The following is a 19479-nucleotide window of genomic DNA, read 5'->3' as shown; positions in this document are numbered from 1 at the left end:
CCCTTCCTGGTAAAGCAGGAGTGCACTGCTAGTTCTTTGTTGATACAAGTGGGTGGCACCATCGCTCCACCCTGCCGCAGAGTGATTTCTGTCCTTTTCTGTCCAGTGGCTGAGCCAGGGCATGGTTTTTCCTGTGGCCAGTCTGAATAATGTGAGGCAGCAAGGGATTCCTATTAAAACAGTTTCTAACTGCATCCTTGGTGCTTTCAGGCAATAGCTCCAACACTGTATTGGGTGGCAGCAATTTCAAAAACAATTTCAAAGTGATGCCTTGTGTGAAGCAGTACTACTTCCTTTTCTTTGTCCTCAATTTCCAGCCTTTCCATTTCTTTAGAGTAGTCAGAAATCAGTCATATATGATAAAAAGGCTAATCCAGCCTTCTCAGTGTGGTGCTCTTCAGATGTGTTGGACGACAACTCCCATTGTCCCCAGCCAGCATGAACATTGGCACCAGGATGAGGAAGGATAGGCCAGAAAGTCATGCGTGGAACTCTTCCTTTTCTTCCTCCTTCCATTTCTATAGCAGGAGAGACTTCTCTTAAAAGAGCTTGTAACAAGCATTGATGTTTTTTTCTTCCTAGCAAGGCCAAAGCTGTGCAGTTCCGGGCCCTGCCGCAATGGCGGCACATGTAAAGAATCGGATGGTGAATACCACTGCACCTGTCCCTATCGCTTCACAGGAAAGCACTGTGAGATAGGTACCCCCACCACATGTTTTACAACAATCGTGGCCCTGCCAAAAGCAGGGAATGCCCTGGGAAGCTTCACTGTATAACCCACATCTTCTGTTCCCGTAGGTAAACCAGATCCCTGTGCCTCAGGGCCTTGTCAGAATGGGGGCACCTGTTTCCATTATATCGGCAAGTACAAATGTGACTGCCTCCCAGGATATACTGGACGACACTGTGAAACAGGTATGGAATGAGAGAGACCTGTGTACAGCGATGCTTTTACTGATGGGGCATTTATGAGCCAATGGCAGGTGGTCTCAGAATCTCCTCTGTCTCTGTTCTGTCATTAAGCTATAGCTGTCTCTTCTTTCTTCAAAAGGTAATGCTGCCTAAAGAGTCCCATCCTGGAGCAGGAAAACTAAGGGGATTGCCAGCTGATGTCCAGAAAGGGTTTTTTTAATCAGCTCTCACTCTACATTTTAGAGGAACAGTTCCTAATTCATAGTAGATGAGAGGGAGGTTGTAACACTATAGATTAAGTTGGTTCTTGGGTACTGTGGTGTTGTGTCAACCCCCATTATGTTTTAACATAGACCTTCCCCAACCTGAGTCCCACTAGATGTGTTGGATAACAATGCCATAATTCAGCCAAGAGATGGACTCTGGAAAATTCCTCACTGTTTAGCACCTGTTCAGCAATTTACTCATCTGTACGTGTGCCAAGTGGAGAATCTTAGCCTTGGAAGGACCTCAGCAGGTTATGTGCTTAACAGTCCCAGTATCTAGCATGTAGCAGCTAGTATGTCTTCTGGTTTTAGTGGAGAGCTGCAAGTAATTGTAAAATGGAAGTTTCTTCCTCTTAGACCTGAGTAAGATAGAATTAGTAAGGTCTGGCTGTGCAGTCCTCTCCAGGCTGTTCCAGATGAACTATAACAGCAGCCCTATATGCTCAGTGTCAAAATAATGCTTCTATAAATGTGTGATTGGTTTCAAATGCACGACATCTTAGACTGTAGGTTATTTTTTCCCAGGAAAGGGCTACTGTACTGCAACAACAGATCCCATGCATTTGATCACCAGTTAGGGTATTGAATATGAATTAATTTAAATACCAATTAGTTACTAAATGCATCATGTTTCATTGTAGACTTGAGCACAGTCTAAGATTGTTAAAGATTTGGTTACTTTCCATTGCAGAGGTAAAAAAATAATCCTGATGGAAGACTTAATGAGTAATCAGTACTTATGAGCTGAATTTACCCTGGACATTGGTCAGTGGCCTAGATTCAACCATAGCTGGATGCTTTGAGCATGTTACTCTTAATGTGGGTGACTTACAGTGGGATTGCATTGCTAGTGCTAGAAATCACTTACAATATGTTCAGGTCTGGTATTCTTATAACTTCCATGGTGCCTTTACAAACTCTGTTTGGAATACTGAATGGAACAATTTTTCATGGTATGGGGTGTGATTTATTTTCACAGCACCTTCTCCTTGTCTCATGATGCCATGTGAAAATGGAGCTACTTGTGAGGATCTTGGCAATAGTTATGTCTGCACATGCCCAGCTGGTTACACAGGAAGGCACTGCCAGTCAGGTAAAAATGCAGAATGATGGTGCACCATAACCAACAGAATTCTCCTTATCATTGGAAAAGATTAATAGTGTCACTTAATATTTTATTTGTCTTAGTAGAGAACCAAGTTTATTTCATATTTTTATAAAATAAAACTAGTCAAGTGATGTTTTAGACCATTCTAGGATATTCTGGAAACGTACATCTGAAAAATGTCAATGCCCCAGTGATTTGGAACTTGTACTAGGGTCAGTGTCCATCACTAGCTCAAACTTGCAGGCCAGGGCTTTGCAAAGGTCTTGCTGTTCCCTCAGTGGAGTAGAGACTGTCATCATGTGAATAATTTGGAGTTCCTCAAACTTCAGTTGAGAACAAAGACTAATTTCCTTAAACATGTATGGCTTTTTAGAACCAAGCATGGAGGGCTTGCTCTAGTGACAGGACCATAGTTTTTGCTACTTTGATCAGGGCAGACTGAAAAAGAGTAATTTTCTGCAATAAATCAGTAAGTCACCTTCACGAAAGTGACTGTGACTTTTTGGTGTGAGGAGGTTTATATCACTGCCTTCCTCCATGGGCTCATCAGTACAAACCCATTAGTGACAATGGCATTGTCCACTGTGGACTTCACAAATGATATAATGAATTCATTGCTCTGTAACCTTTGTCCTCCCTCACCCACCTCCCTCTCTCATATTTCCCTTCTAGAGGTAGACTGTGGTATCCCCACTGAAGTAAAGCATGCTCAGGTAGCGTTTAACTCCACTAAGATGGGCAGCCTGGCAGAATATCAGTGTGACCTTGGGTACATCCTGAGTCCTCAGAACAACCCCAGTGTGTGCAGAGCACAAGGCACCTGGAGTGACCTCCCTGAATGTAATGGTAATTTGATTTGCTATGTATGTGGGGCAGTGGGAAGAGAGAGGGAGCACACAAATCCTTGTCAAGGTCAAAATTTGAGGCCAGTCGTAGTGCTGCCCAGATCCTGCTACTTTTTCTGGGAGGACTGACTGACTGGATCCAGTTCTTTCTTTTGTTATTATTCCTGAATCATTCAAATATTTTTGTCTATCTTGCAAATATGCTTCACATTGCATGGATGGAGGAAAGGGAGAGCACAATGGACCACTAGTAGGGAGCCACCTATTTTACCTGAGGAAACAACCAAATTTGCAGATGCTTTGGATTCTGCGCATCTGATTACAGGGATTGAATTCTCTGTCACTTGATTCATGTAACACAACAACTTGTGTGTTAAACAACTGAGGGGCTGTCTGAGATGATATAGCCAGGGTGCCATAGCCGAAAAGGCCCTTCTCCTGATAAGCACCCCCCTTACTTTCTTTGTAGGGGACTCCCAATGACCTCAGGGTCCAGGGAGGTACATTTGAGGCTAAGCGGTCCTTCAGATAACCTGGCCCCATGCCATTTAGGCCTTTGAATATTAATACTAGCACTCTGAATCGTACCCAGACTTCAGCTGGCATCCAGTGCAAATGGAAGATAACTGATGTAATATATTCTCATAAGTCAGTCCCCATTAACAATCCTGCTGCCCTGTTTTGGATCAGTTGAAATCTCCAATCCATTTTCAAAGGCAGTCTCAAATACAGAACCTTGCAGTAATCCAAACAAAAGGTTACTGGAGCATGCATCACTCTAGCTAGGCTCTGTCTGTCCAGTTAGGGTCAACATTGGTATATTGGATTAAGCTGATAAAAGGCACTCCATGCCACTGAGTCCACTTGTGCCTCAAGTGACACTTGTGGGTCCAGGAGTATTCCCAAACTAGGAACTTTGTCCTTTAGGGGGCAGGCAACCCCATCCAAAAGAGGAAAAGCACCTCCATCTGGTCTGGACTGAGCCTCAGTTTTTTGGCCCTCATCCAATCCATTGCTCAGACACTGATTCAGAGTGGCCACTGCCTCACCTGGGTTTGATGAGAAATAGAAGTAGAACTGTGTGTCATCAATATATTGATGGTACCTTAGCCCATTCCTCTGGATAGCCTCTCCCAGCAGTTTTGTGTATTTGTTAAATATTATAGGGGATCAAATTGAACCCCACAGTACCCCATGGTATAACTGCCATGGTGCAGAACAATAATCCCCTAGCACCACCTTCGGGAATTGGTTTCTCAAGTAGGAGCAGAACCAGTGCAATGCAGTGCCTCCTATTCCTAGCCCAGCCAGCCTATCTAGAAGGAAACTATGATCAATGGTACCAAAAGCTGCTGAGAGGTCCAGGACAATCTGTATATATGTGTATTCCATGTATGTATGCATATTCAATGCCTTACAGAAGTATTCACTCTCCTTGACATTGCCACATTTTGTTGTTATACAATCTAGAATCGAAATAGATTTTAATCTTTAAACAAGTATCTCCTTGTTGCCTCTTCCTGCTCAACACTGTGAATATGCAAAATATTTTTATTGTGGCATGAAAGTAAACAGAAACAAACTGGTACTTGTTGGTTGCCTAAGTATTCTCCCCTGAGGCAGTACTTGGAAGAAGCACTTTTGGCAGCATTTTACAGCTGTGAATTATCTTCTCTATCATCATCTTAATCCTGCAATGCTTGTCTCTTCTTCCTGGCAAAACTGCTTCAGCTGCAGTGTTGCTTTGACTGTTTATTTAAGATCACTAACCTTCTGTGAGGTGAATCTCTGCTCTTTTCCCAGGTCACTTACAGACTGAAACAGATTTTCCTGTGGAATTGCCCTGTGTTGCTAGACATTAAACCCAGGATCTTCTGAGTACAAAGCATGTACTCTGTAGCTCAGCCTAAGTCATGTGTGTTTAGCCCAGTGCAGAGGTTCTTTTTCCTGTTTGTCCATTTAGTAGGAGATCTTTCTGCCAATATCTGTATTTCCACTGCCAGATTGGGAGTAGTTATTTCAAAAATATACCAGTTCTACCGTAAAAGCTGTTGGAATCCACATTGCCTTTGTGAATGAGATTGGAATAGGGTAAAGCAGCCTTTTTAGGGTTTTCCGGGGCTTAAGACATTTCTCTGCAGACAGATGATGTTTGTTTCTCCACCCTCTCTTACAGAGATCGATGAGTGCAAGTCTCAGCCTTGTCTAAATGGGGGCTTGTGTAAAGATCGCATTGCCACTTTTCTCTGCTTGTGCAAAGCTGGATATACAGGACACCATTGTGAGTTGGGTAAGCGAATGTGCAAATACACTTGCCAGAGAGTCGCATGATGATGACAAAGTTTTATTTATTCAGCATCACTGATGTTACATAGTGCTTTGCAGAGGAACTCTGGGTTTCAAGGTATTTTGAAAACAGGGAGCTAAAGAAGCATCGGAAGTGGCAAGGGTCTCGGGGCACTTACATAGAGTTAAGTTTTAGTTCAGTTGGACTAAGTTGCAAGAAATTACAAAACGGGTGCAGAACTGTAAGTGGGGAGACCACATGAGTCTGTTTCAGTGGCGGTTGTGCCAGCCTGGCTGGCTTTGGCCAGGATTTCAGTTCAGAAAGACCCAGGAAGGTTTCAGCAAGGGGTCTGCCTTGTTGATTTTTATGATGGCCATTAAGTTGCTACTGCCTGTAAAACGGGAACTCTGATAGGCAATGGTGTCTCATTAAGGCAATTGGCATGCAAGGAGGCATTTTTAACAGTGATCTATTCTAATGTCTTGATGGCAATCGAAACATTTGAAGGACCTAATTTAGTTTGTGTTTCTTCCTTGTGCTGGAAGAAAGAGGGAGAAAAAGACAAAATAGGATGGATGCTGGTATAAAACTGAAGAAGAATGGAATTTTCATTGGATGAATAATTGAAGTGAAAGTTAGCAGATGAAATCAGATTATGTGTTCATAAGTCTGTTTACAGACTTATGTCTTTGTAAAAGAACAATAAAAATCCAAGCAAGGTACCCTAGCAACATTTGAACTGAAATTCTTTTAGCAGCATGCGCTTATTTCTGTTACAATGGTATTCAGACCAATTGCTGTCCAAATTTCATTACTTTTTAGTTTTTATATCTAAATTCAAGACAGTGTATTTATTTGCTATTTATAGCTCTTTCTTACTATTTTAATAAATTCAATGACTTATTTCAATGATATGACAGCCCATTGTGGATTAATTAACCCAGAAGGAGCTGCAGTATTTGCCAGCCACTATTAAGAATATGTAATTCAAACCTGTTGTGTTGTGTGAATCCAGCCAGCAGGGATTATTTATGGGCTAGACAATGCCTACATAACTCACAGTCTGTTATAGGGTTATATAAGAGTTGTTCAGCCCTCAAGTAATCTCTGCCAGCTGGGTTTTCATGACACTATAACCCCAGTGTGGTTGCACATTCATAATAGCTGCTGGTATGCATTGCTGCTCTTTGAGGGTTAATCAATCCATGATGGTATGGCATGGGCATGTAATGTAAAATGGCCTGTGACAGAAATATATATCACTTTGACTAATTTGTGGCAGAAAAGTGAGCTCAACTCATTTTAAATAAGCAAGCTAACAATGTCCACTAGTTGATGAATGTTTTTGTTAAATGACAAGTATGAGCCTCTCTCTTTGCTTGCTTGCTTGCTTGCTTGCTTCCTTCCTTCCTTCCTTCCTTCCTTCCTTCCTTCCTTCCTTCCTTCCTTCTTTTGTTGCACTGCAAAACCAGTTTAAATTTAACAGTATGTGTTTCCAGAGGTAAATTTTCCTGGAAAAAATCTGTGTTTCCAGAGGTAAATTTTCCTGAAAAAATGTATCTATTGATAGATTAGCCCTTCTTTATGGAACCTGCATAATTGTGTTTCATCCAGGAGAGTTCATAGCCATATCATGCTACTGTTCTCAAAATATGCCATCTGACAGTATTAAAGGTTTCCTTTATCATATGGATTAATAAAATGATTTCTGAATTAATATTAGTCTTTCTCTGCAAATCTACTCTGAGACTTGCAGAGGAAAACTCAGAAAATACCTGGGTCTTTCCTCAGAAGCACTCAGAGGTGCTTTGTTTTGTGGTCTGAACCCAGCCAGTGGGAGGCCATTAAAGAGCAGGAAAATGAGCCTCCGCTGTGAGGAACCTTCAGGCTTCGAGTCCATCAGCTGTTTGGCCTCGGCAGTGCATGGCAGCAAACTGAGCAGGATAGACATGGCCAAGCTCTCCGTCAGCTGGTAAAAGGAACATCATGTCACTAATGTCACTTGGATTTACAAGTGATGTCTGACTATCAAATCTGTTTGATTTTTAATGAAAACCTAGAGACTTTCCACACAGTTTGACTGCCAAAAGCTAAGGAGATCTGCCCATGAGCAGTTCCTGAATGGGAAAATAGCCTAATTCATAGGGCTTTTGCAAGTAGAAATGAGAATTTGGAAGTGTTTTGCAAGTTAAAAAATACTAGATCATTTATTAAATAACTGGCACCTAATAACTTTTCTTTTGTTCATTTAATGAACCGGCACCTTTTGTACACCACCCTCCTTCTCTCATTCACAATGGCATTACTTCAAGTCTATATCACTCTATTTTTCAGTAAGCTGTCCATAGTGTTCTCTGTGGTTCTTTCCATTCCTCTCAGAAGGCTGGGTTTTCTATGTCAGTTGGATTAAGGACTTGTTTTTTGTCTTTATTTCTGCCCTGTAATAACAATTTTTATATCTGAAAATAAAAATATAATGGAAAGTCATGCAGTCTTCCTGTGTTGCTCAGTTCAGCAAGTTTAAAGAAAACACTGTCATGAAAGAGATCACTGATCATTCAAAGCTTGCTTTTGTTCCCCTCCCAGTTATAAAGACCTTCAGCAGAGAAACAAGATAATGGTATTAAGCAATGCAACTGAAATAACATTACACAATAAACTTTTTTTTTTGTTCTTTTCATTCCTCTAGTGCAGTTGCTAGAGGAATGGGGCACCCCCCGGACCCCAGAAAGGTGACTTTAGGATTTTAGCTGTCTCATTATTTTCTTTATAATGCAACGTGACTTTCCTTTTCTTTAATTAAAATAATAATTTCATTTGGAGATCACTTACCCCATATTTTTCAATATAAACCAAAGACAGATATGAAATGAGCTGTCCAGCAGAAATGCTTTGGTTTACATAAGGTTGATCCTTCTTTGTTAACTCAGTCTGCAACTCACTGTTTTTCTGAACACTATACTAACGCTAACACATGCTAATTTGAAAACTATCTTCTAAAGCAGAATTTGAGTTCATATGCACATGACAGAGATATTGGAAGAAAGGGGAATAAGGTTTTAACATACCAGTTGAAGCAATACTGAAATCAAAATTTTATTCTAATTAAGCATGACATGCATAATTTACATACAATGCCCAGAGATACCAATCTATAATTGCAGAAGTACTGTTCTAAACTTTATCCTAAGGAAAGGAACCCAACTGAGCAGGAGATTATAATTTCCCTCTCCCCTCAGTTAAATCCTCAGCAAGCAAGTATCCTTGCAGAAAGAAGAGATTAAGAAGATTTTAATGATATGAAAATGGGAAGATGCCTAGGCCCAATAGAGTTCCCATTAAGTTCTAGAAGGCACATTCAGAATTTTTTATTCCCAAATGTCTTAATCTTTATCAAGGTGCCCTGGAAAATCTCTGTATAATGCACATATTTCAGTCATAGCTGAACCTAGCAAGGACCCTACCAAATTTTCTAACTATAGACCAGCTTCATTAAGTAATTTAGATTCTGATAATAGCACTAGCTAACAGACTTCAAAAGGCAATAGCAACTCACATTTATTTTTATTTATTTATTTATTAAAACATTTCTATGCCGCCCCTTGCCGAAGCCTCGGGGCAGCTCACAACACAAAATTCATCCTGGTCAAGATGTTTTTGCTCATAGATAGCAGAGGACAGATAACCTTCAGCTGTTAGTAGTCCTAAACCACTGATCCTTTTGATCTTTCAAAGGATTTCCAGATTCTCACCTCTACCTGCAAGAGCCCATTCAGCTGGGATATTTCCCAAGTATTATTTCCCATTCAGGCACTGCTTATGGGCAGATCTCCTTAGCTTTTAGGAGGCTCCAGGCTTTTTTTAAGCCAATCCGCTGGGTGTAGGATTGAATCTCCCACATCGGAAACAGATTCTCGCTACTGCATCATTCTCTCTGGGTTATTAATGAGACTGACTTGGAAGCTTCAGCCTGGTAGGTATATGGCCATTTTTTCTTGGCTATATTGTACAAGCAGGGATGGTGTGGTGCACAGGGCTAGTCTATCTGCAGAAGTAATCCAAGCAGTCTGTTAGGATGCCACTGAAGCAGTGTGGAGTCTGAGAGACATTCCTTCAGTTTACACTGTGCTCCTGGGGCACACCTCCCAGAAGGTGCAACGTAGCTATGGCAAAATACCCTAGTCCCTACCTGGTGGCACAAGTCTGGCTGCGGGAAACTCATGTTTGGCCGTTTCACTGATTGTGTGGCTGTGAGCAAGTTGCTGGGGCTGTTCATGTATAACAGCAACCCATTAGTTAAATAATGGATGGGTTGTGTTAGGGATATGCATCTGCCCCTCCTTTAATGTGCAACCCATGATCAGAACCATCATAGCTCGTGCAGTCTGATGTATTAACCTGGAACACTGGGTTGTTTAAGGGCTAAATAACTCCGTGATTAACTCAACAAGGAACCATGGGTTAACTGGATTCTTGAACCCCTAACAACCCAGCAGTCCATGTTCACCTATCATGATGTGCAGCTTATAAAGGAGCTAATCATGAGCTATGCTGTAAGTGGAAGAGATGCTGCAGGCAACACTGCCAGCAAGGTGTCTCCAGCAAGCCACCAATCAATGAGTTGTTTTTACTTGTCAACCAAGTGAAACCCTGCTTTAGCTGAGGTAGGTAATATTTGCCCTCTCCAAATCCCTGGAAACACCATTGCAAACAATCAGTGTACATTTGTACATTAAACAGAGTGACCCCTCATTCATTAGAATACAGTGCCCATCACTCTCTCTATCCTCATCTACAAAGCTGCTTCTGCACATTTCCTACCTTTCTGAAATGTATTCCCAGAAACAACAAGGTTTTTCTTCACTGTGATGCTAGGACCATTTGGCCCAGTGCTGTGTGCTCCTGCTGCTGGGTAAGAGAGGGTAGGATCTAGCTGCAGATGAGGTAGTAATATAGGAAACTATAGTAAGTCTTACCATGTCTTACCATTGGACCATCTAGCTCCGTATTGTTGATGCTGACCGGCTGTGGCTCCCCAGAATAATTTCTTACCCATCCCTGTAGATGCCAAGGATTGACATTGAGACCTTCCGTATGTACTCTACTATGGAATAAGAGCCTTAAAAACTTCTTAGTGAGCAAATTGCTATTAAAATGTTTAACTGTACCTCCCTGCAACCCATTTGTTGTCTGCAATGATCAATGTTGATTATTGTGAACAACACTTGCACTGTGTAGTTCCCAGTGACTGTTACAGTGCTCAGCCACAGGGTAATGCAACAGAGATGCTCTTGCTACTTAGAATGAATGTTCTTTGCTTTTATATGCAACTTTGCAGGAAAAAAATGTTTTGATAGAATAGGGTTTAATAGACAAAAAGGAAATCGGGTCTGATTGTATAGAAAACAAAGATCGTCACCATTTACTTGATTGGTTATCTACCTTCCATATTGCCATCGTGCTGATGAAGTCACTGTACATTTTTGTGTTCCTTTTTGCATCTGCAGAGATTGATGAATGTCGGTCTGATCCATGCAAGAATGGTGGGACTTGTAAAGATCAACCAGGGTCCTTTAACTGTCATTGCCCTGAGGGCTTCATTGGAACCCAGTGTGAAAGGGGTAAATAGTGAATTGTTGAAGACCCTTCTTTGGACCTTCAGTATTTCTTGCTTCTGGCAATTAGAAATCTCTGGAATCTCCCAAGCAACCTTAATTTATTTTATCTACCTCACTGGTGTTAATGAGATCACTTTGTTTAGAGTTGTTAACATTGCTTTAACATGAGTTTTTGATGAATTGCGTAGTCTAAGATCCCTTCCAAAATAGATAATAATGAAGCCTTCCATTGATAGGGCAAAATGGGATCCTCCAGTTCATTATTCCATTCGTGGATGAGACTCTGTATCAAATGTATTCACCAACAGTAAACAATCATGCATATGCATTGTGGGCTAATATAGCAGCTCAGCCTCCATAAGAACTTTCAGTACCACTGCCTCTGAAACTGTAAAAGCAGCAGGAGCAATTCTAGCTTCTAACAGATGTTTCAGTTGCATATATTGCCATAAAGCCATATCTTTCAATTCATATTTAGTATGCATAGCAGAAAATGATAAAAATTGTTAATCAGGACCAGGAACCTGATCCAAAATAAAAATCAGTCTGTCTCTCCAAATACACCAAACACACATTTTCTTGTCAATCTGTAAAGCAAGATTTCCCCATAACATTAATTTTGCATGTGAAAATACATCAGACTGCAGTTGATGTGGAAATATATGCCACAGCTTTCTAGCTGACTCTGCTGAAGGAGGCATGTTATCTATTCTGGATGACAACAGTCTAGTGCAGGCCATCTAGGAAGAGAACACAGAAATTATTCCAATACTGACCATGGAAAGGAATCTTAAGTGGAAAAGACCAAAGTCTTGTACAGGTTAACAAATACGACCAATGGTATAAAGATCTACTCTCCTTGATCAAAAGTTGCATTCTTTTCAGAGATATTTATGGTAGTTTGGCACCCCTTAAACATTTACAAAACAAAACATTAAAATGCTAGAAATACTTGCCAGATATACATGGAGGAATACCATGTAAAAGATAAACAATTTAAGGTATTACATTAACCCTGTCTCATACATTCTTAATATAACTAGATACCCTGCTTCTTCCATAGTGTCTAAATTCTCATTAGTTTGAAAAGTGTATGGAGCTTTACCTAACATATTTGATAATATGGGCATTGCAGAGATGTGCTTCAGCAGCTGAGTACTTTGTGGGTCCATGCACACATTCCCCCTGCACCAGAAGGGGAGGAGGAAAAAGTGATCTTGGATGTATCCTATGGCAGGGGGTGTGCATGAGTGCAAGACTAGCAGTGGACAGAGATGCTTTCCCCCCTCTCCCCAAGTTCTCCAGTTTCTGTGCAATAAAGTTAGTAACCTGGAAGCAAATGGCTTAGTTGATGCAAGTAACATGCACAACGTGCCCCTCCCCTCAGCTGGACACACTGGAGGAAGTGATCCACTCTCTATTTTGGAATTTCATCCATTTGGGGAGATAAATAGACTGCTTGGATGGCCCTGGGGAGGGTTTTCATTTGAAGCTATGCACTGCAGAAGAGCAGGCATCTTTGTAGGGGATTGTCCATTAGATGCAGAGTCATCCTCTTAATTCCATGTGACACCTCCTACAGATATCTGAGTGAGTGTATTTATGCCCTCCAGAAGTGGATGCCTGTGAATCAAACCCTTGTCGGAATGGAGGAGATTGTGAAAATTACAGTGGTTCCTACCTGTGTGTCTGCCCAGAGGGCTTCTTTGGATACCATTGTGAAATAGGTAAGCTAAGTTGAAACGAGATGGCATTCAGTAAATTCAGAAGTTTTCATTAGCTTTGTGGAAAGGCTGGTGCACATTTTAATGGAGGCATTTGCTCCTTCCCTGGTGAATGCCTTTCCTAGAGAGGGGTGCATCACCTTTAAGAGCTATTGTACTGAACTGTTCATTTTCTTCCTCCTTCCCAGCTAGTGATCCTTGTTTCTCTAACCCTTGTGGGAGCAGAGGTTACTGTCTGCCCAGTAACGGATCTCACATCTGCACCTGCAAAGTGGGTTATACTGGCAAGAGCTGTGAGAAAGGTAATTTGTCCAAAATGTAGCTTCCACAACTGTCTAGAATGAAAATACTAAAACCATGATAGTTCTAGAAAATGATGATGTTGAACAGGCAATAAATACTTCTTTTGTCTTTTTTCAACTGACTTGGAAGAGGCAAAATCTCTTTGAGTTTCATCTGAAACATTACAAGTTATAGTTTTTGAATAGGAACCCATTAGGTTCCAGTGTACATGAGTAGGTGTTAACAAAGAGTATATCTAAAAATGTATGAAACGTTTCTTTTTTTGTTTGCAAAACATGCAAGTGTGCCCTGTTCACAACCCTCAATGTGAGAGCAAGGAGAGTGGATCACAAAAAAAGTTCACAAATTCTAGGACATGTGATTGCATTCAATTCATGCAACATTTGAACATATTTTTTTAAAAATGCACACATTTTCAGCTTACCCACTGTGTAGTCCATGGGGGAAGTTCGGGCAATTCTGGAAATGAAAACAAATCTAGAAATATTCTGGTGCAGCTTGTATCTTCAGTAGCTGCTCATTTTGTGCAATGTTCGTTTGTGCAAAGCAAACCGCAATTGCAGACACAAGTGCAAATCAAGGAGAAAAAAACAGTGAACTGAATTGGGGAGAATCTTGGTGAGGTCAACCATCAATTATTTGCCCATCCCTAAGTATTTCTGTATGCAATATTTTGAGTATGTTTTCGTGGAATTTTTGTGAGGTAATTGGGTGGATCACTCCATTAGATGATGTACCTTTTTAATCAAAAGTCCTTTTGATAGGGCATGACTAAATGTGGGAGAGGCTGTCCCAATCTCAGATGAATCTAGTCCTGCTAAGTCCATATGCAGGGATTAAAACAAGTCAGCTCCCTCTGCAAAGTATGTTCAATATGAAGTGTGCAAATTTATTGTATTGTTGGGTTACTTTTGCTGGTACATGCCTAGCTGAGCTAGTTATCCTTTAAGGAAATGGGATAACTGATATCTGAAACAAACGAACAAAAAAAAAAAAAAATAGAGCAGCAGGCCCACCAAATCTTGCTGCAGCAGCCCTAACACCGTCTGTTTGTCTGAACTGACTCCTGACAAACCAGTTCCCACTGGGGAAAAGTGGATGGGTACATTGCTGTCTACCAGGCTCGTAAGGCCACATGGGATGTGGATGATCCATGCAGATGTTCATATTCACAACAGGCTGGATTAAGTGCATTTGCCCTGTCAAAAGAAGTGGAGAAAGACCTTGCAATTTTGCCTTCTGTGCATTATGATGACTTCTATGGAGTATCCAGATTATATTATGAGTGTAGTAGACAAGGGCATGGCCATTCACTTTTCTTACAAGTAAGCATCTGAATGGGGCCTGAGAAGCACAAGCTGCTCTATGATATGTCTCAGCTTTTTCAAAGTTTTCTTCTTTATTGGCGTTCCCTTGGAATGTACCGCATATTTAACACTAGCTTTCCTCTAGTCTTACCTGATGCCTCTTGCAGGAAAGATTTGATAACGGAATCTGGAAGGAAAAGAATCCTTGCGCTTTAAACATTGATTATATAGCCTTCGTTCTCTTTGTTTACATTGGCACCCTGAAGAGCTGCTGCCACCAACGTCATTAAAGGTGGAAAACGTGGAGGAGACTGGGCTGTCAATCTCTTGGCGCCCTCCCAAGGACCAGGCTGCCAAGCATATGATTGATGGCTACGCCGTGACGTACGTATCCTTCGACGGCTCTTACCGCTGGACTGATTATGTGGACCGAAGCCGTGCTGCCCACCATTTGCGGGCACTAGCCTCCGGCAAAGCCTACAATATTTCTGTCTTTTCAGTCAAACGCAAATCGAACAACAAGAATGATATCAGCAGGCCCGTCATGCTCGTCACTCGTACTAGTGAGTAGCTCCTTCAGGGGAATAGCGTTCTGGGTACAGAAATGCCAGGCTGCGACCGTGAGGGCATCTCATCTTTCAGACCTATAAAGGCTTGTAAGAGGTTTCCCAAGCTCGGCTAAACACACATCTCTGATTCATGATGGGAATTTCTTCTATACCAATCCAGGGTCAGTGCTATCACATTCTACATGTATGTATGGATATCATGAGACCTTTGGCCTGGAACCAGTGGGAAATGAATCAGGTAGCCTAGAAACAAACAAAAATGGCCTCCAAGGGAAAAGTGGTGCATGGACTTCCGCTTGTTTTGCAAGTTCGTATTCTCTTGCAACATTTCTACAGAAGTAAATGTTGCTGTTGAGAATGTATAGTGCAAATGGATAAAACAGCAAAGAATTGCCATTTGGGAGCAATCTATGTTAGGCATTTTTATCAGCATTATGATTTCTGGCTCATTCCTATGTTACATGATATTCAAGCTGCTCTTCTGACATGATTTCTGCTAGATTTTTTTTCTGTTATATTATAGCTTTATTATATGTTGCAGTTTTCTCCTGATATATGTCAGTGTGTGCTAAGGTTGCAGTTCTGTTCTAGGGCCAGGAGGAGGGACTTCATTGGGCTGCGGGGGCAGCAACTTAGAGATCCTCCAGTCGTTTTTATGCCCCTCTCCCCATACCCTGCTCCCCTCCTCTTGCAAATGCCCCTCCCTTTCTGAAAAAATAAACTTTGTAGTCTTTTTAAGCCCTCCCAATGGTCTTTGACCTTCTGCTCAAGAATCAACTAGCTGAAACACGTGTCTGCTCAGAAGTAAATGATATTATCTTCAACGGCCTTACTGGCAAGTAATTCACATTGACTTCAATGGTGTTCTGTCAAGGGAAAGTCCTCCTGGGAAGGGGCTGCACCTGTTTGCTTTTAGGTCGAGAAGAATGGAGGTGCTGGCCCACTGGTTTCGCACCATGGGGGCTGAGGGCAGGGGCAAGCGGCAACAACCTTTCTCCTTCTCTATATATTTTATGAGAGGGAAGGAGGAGCTGCTGTTTTTTTCCTCTCTATGTATATATTTATATATATTACAGCTCCTTCTCCTTTGCACCTTTGCACAACTAATAGAGATAGAAAACAAAGCAACAAATACAAAAGCAAAGGAAACATTTTCTCTACACACATCCCCTTTCCAGCTTTTCCAGGTTCTCTCCAATTGCATTTGTGTGCAACTAGGCTGCATTCAGTAGAACGTGCCCCAGTTGCGGTAAATGCATTTTCATAAATGCAAGGACAGAAGTGGCTCTTCCTTGCTTGGTCATTCAAGAAACATGTGTAGAGGAAGACTTTGTTTCTCATTAATTTTTATAGAACAAAATACAGAAGAGTGTGAGTTTAAAGTGACATCTGAAAGGCCCCAAGGAAAGCATTATGAGATTGGCTCCTTAACAGCATCCTATGCTTAGTTTTCTTAAACATAGCAAATGAAAATTAAGAGGAAAGTCTTAGGGGAGAGTTTACACACTGATATATATACTGAGAGAAAACCACAGCATATAAAAAGTTGTGATATAACAGGTCTGAAGAGATCTGGGATAGAATTGCAAAAATAGCAAAAGGCAGATGCGTCATGTGGCGTGCCAGTGTGCCAGGCACTGCAGTTCAGGTAAAAAATGCCTAGCGTAGTTTGCTCTCCGGAGCACCTCAAGTAACAGCCTCTGGAGAGGATGGAGTTTCAGATTTTTGGGAGAAGGGGGTTTATTTTTAAAACTATAGAATGCTTTGGGGAAAAGAGTGAAAAATATCACATGCTTACATATGCATTAGTAGATCAATCTTGCTTTTGATATTTGGAATATGTTGTTACTTGAAGTAGAATCCTAGGGTGGGAAAAATTCCATCTCATCAAAAAGTGTAATGACGAAACAGATGCAAGGAAAATAACAAATAATCTTAGGAAGATCCCCCCGACCCCCCCCCCCAACCTGAGCCTAATAGCATACTGTGCAAGAATACACTTAGTAAAACTGAAAGAGAGCATACTGAAATCCCATGAGATAAAATAATTGTACATCTTTGTAATGTGAAATAGTAATGGATACAACCAAGAGAAGAAGTGAAACAGAGCTTTTTACAATAGACAGTGAGAATGCCCTGCAGAATGTTGCAAAGAATAGATTCTTTTTCTAGAAGAGGGAAAAGTCTTCCTCCCACAAGGGCATGAACTGATAAAGCCTGAAAGGATCCATCTTGAGGGTAGCTTTATTGAAGAAATATCTGTCGTTGTTCTGCACTGAAACTGTTTATGAAATTCACTATTAAAACAAACCAGAGATAGACCATTGCTCTGATCATTTCTTCTAAGAAAACACATTATTTTGCTATGTTTCTTGTCCTCCAGCTGTAAGAAGGAACAGAAGGCTTTGATAGTGAGCACATGTTGGGCTCAAAAGTTGTATCATAGGCCTATGAAGAAGCTCAAAGCCCAGGTAGATGGTTTTCTACAGCACTTCCCTCCTATAAATGTTAATTCCCTACCAGTAAAACTGGTGTGGCATCTTGTGAAAACCATGTGAAAAGGGCTTTACTGGCAGTTGTCCATAACCTTTCCAGCTTGTATCAATCCACTACTTGAGGCATTTCTAGATGATGGCTTTTTCCAAGTGTCACGTATGCCCCTTTAACATCCCTAATTACATGGGAATTCTAGTTGTTGCTAGTTCAAAGAACAGACCAAGATGTAGTGGCGGCAGCAGCACCAACTGAAGCATCCTGGGGAATGCATATTTATGGGAGACTGTTTAGCAAACAGTTAGCATGCTCACTCTTACATTCTTGTGTGATCAACTGATAGGCCTGGTTTCACAAATGACTTTTCATGTTCATAGAAGCATCTTGCGATTACATGTCTAGATGGTTCATGAATAGCAAGCCCTTCACCTCCCTCACCACTGTGAGGTTGCATTGAATTAGAAAATAACAGAAACCGTGTTTTAAAAGAAGGTAATAGTAGCGTCTATCCAAATAAACCCTCTGCTTTGCAGCTTTTCTGTGATTTCTGTACATTGCGGGTTCTTCTTCACATATGCCAGTCCTCTGTTTGAATTGCTGTTATGCTCCCTTTAGCATTTGGTAAGGCACTAAAAGATTAAAATAAAGCCTTCTGAACGGGAAGCTTAAATGTCCTGGCTCGTAGGTAGGGCACCCCTAGCCATGTAAACTATGTGACTATTTGCTGAGTGACTGGATCAGACAGCACAATAATCCACACTTGAGGGCTGTGCTAACCCAGTTGTGCTAACAAATTGTGGTTTGTTAACCATGAACAACTGACGAAGAGCACCCTTAGGTTGTTGGGTTATGATTCATGAGTTAGTCATGGTTTCTTAATTCCTTATTTAATTAATTCCTTCTTTCATTCCATAGGGGTTCTTAATTCACCTGGGTTTAGATCATATGATAGCCCATAGTTCAACTACAGCCTATGGTTCAAAGACAAACTATATGCAACCCCTACTTCAGCCCTGCTTTCTCTTGTTGCCTGAATCCAACTATTTTCTTACAGGAAACCACTGCCTCTAGAATGAAATGCCAAGCACTGTAGCTCCCAGAGTGGGAAAAAGGGAGTGTTCTGTTGTAGATATCCTGCTAAAAGCCAGACTGGTTTTTTTCTTCTGTAGGAAGCTACTGAGATGGGAAGGAGGCCACCATGAGTGTGTCACTGTTCAGTGAGATGAATCATAATCACCTCCTGCATTTTCCCTCTCTCATCCTGCCAGGACCACAACCAGTGGAAGGATTTGAAATTGCCAATGTGACTGCCACAACCATTACTGTGCAATGGGCTCTCCACAAGCTCAAGCACGCCACGGTCAGCAAAGTGCGCGTGTCCATACGGCAGCCAGAGGATGTGGAAGATCGTGCGGTGGAGTTAAACAATACAGTGACCAAGTACACATTCCGGTGAGCAAGAAGCTTCATGGGAACAGTAGGAGGAAATGGCAGTGAATAAATACACAATAAAGTAGTCCAAATTGCAGCCTGTTGTTTAACTGGACAGAATAGTGTACCTGAGCAGCAGGGAATGGACCAAGTTTACTGATCTCACACCAAGTGGTTGAACTATCCGTTCCCTGTATGCTTTTCTTCTAGTCTGGGAGCTCTTGTCTATGAACTCTTTATAAATACTGGAACCCAAAAACACAGTCTAGAGTTCCCGAATAGAGAACCTGGAGAGATAAGCTAGGCCACTGAGAACTGGCAGCAAACAAGTTTAGGAAGTTTTGCATATCCTGTCTTAATCCTTCTTCACTCATTTCTATTGAAAATATGTGAGACATCACAAATTAGACAGAAAGCCAAAACTTGGATGAGTCAGTAAGGAAGTTGGAACTGGAATTGCTTTCAGGTATTTGCCTCATGTATTCAACAGCTTTCTGTATACAGTAGATATTTGTTCGCATTTCTCTCTGAATCAGCAGCTTATGCAAGTCTCTAACTCAGCAGCCATCCATAAGAAATGATTTGTTCCAAGAACATAACAATCAACTGAGATTTA

The 19479-nt window shown here is 41.3% G+C and overlaps 1 protein-coding gene across 1 annotated transcript in view; it reads left to right on the top strand.

Annotated features, from left to right (window-relative positions):
• SNED1 (sushi, nidogen and EGF like domains 1) overlaps positions 1-19479 on the top strand; it is a 77778-nt gene that overhangs the window by 46458 nt on the left and 11841 nt on the right. Inside the window, exons 14-23 of the mRNA XM_044432927.1 lie at positions 583-699; positions 799-915; positions 2158-2271; positions 2959-3132; positions 5308-5421; positions 10926-11039; positions 12650-12763; positions 12949-13062; positions 14637-14933; positions 18701-18884. Of these exons, the coding sequence (XP_044288862.1) occupies positions 583-699; positions 799-915; positions 2158-2271; positions 2959-3132; positions 5308-5421; positions 10926-11039; positions 12650-12763; positions 12949-13062; positions 14637-14933; positions 18701-18884 (1459 nt within the window). The remainder of the gene's footprint in view (positions 1-582; positions 700-798; positions 916-2157; positions 2272-2958; positions 3133-5307; positions 5422-10925; positions 11040-12649; positions 12764-12948; positions 13063-14636; positions 14934-18700; positions 18885-19479) is intronic.

Source organism: Varanus komodoensis, unplaced genomic scaffold, assembly GCF_004798865.1.
Source record: "Varanus komodoensis strain SLA01 unplaced genomic scaffold, ASM479886v1 scaffold25, whole genome shotgun sequence".
Lineage (NCBI taxonomy): Eukaryota > Metazoa > Chordata > Lepidosauria > Squamata > Varanidae > Varanus > Varanus komodoensis.
The sequence above is the reverse complement of the archived record's forward strand: the minus strand, read 5'-3'. Positions and strand labels throughout refer to the sequence as shown.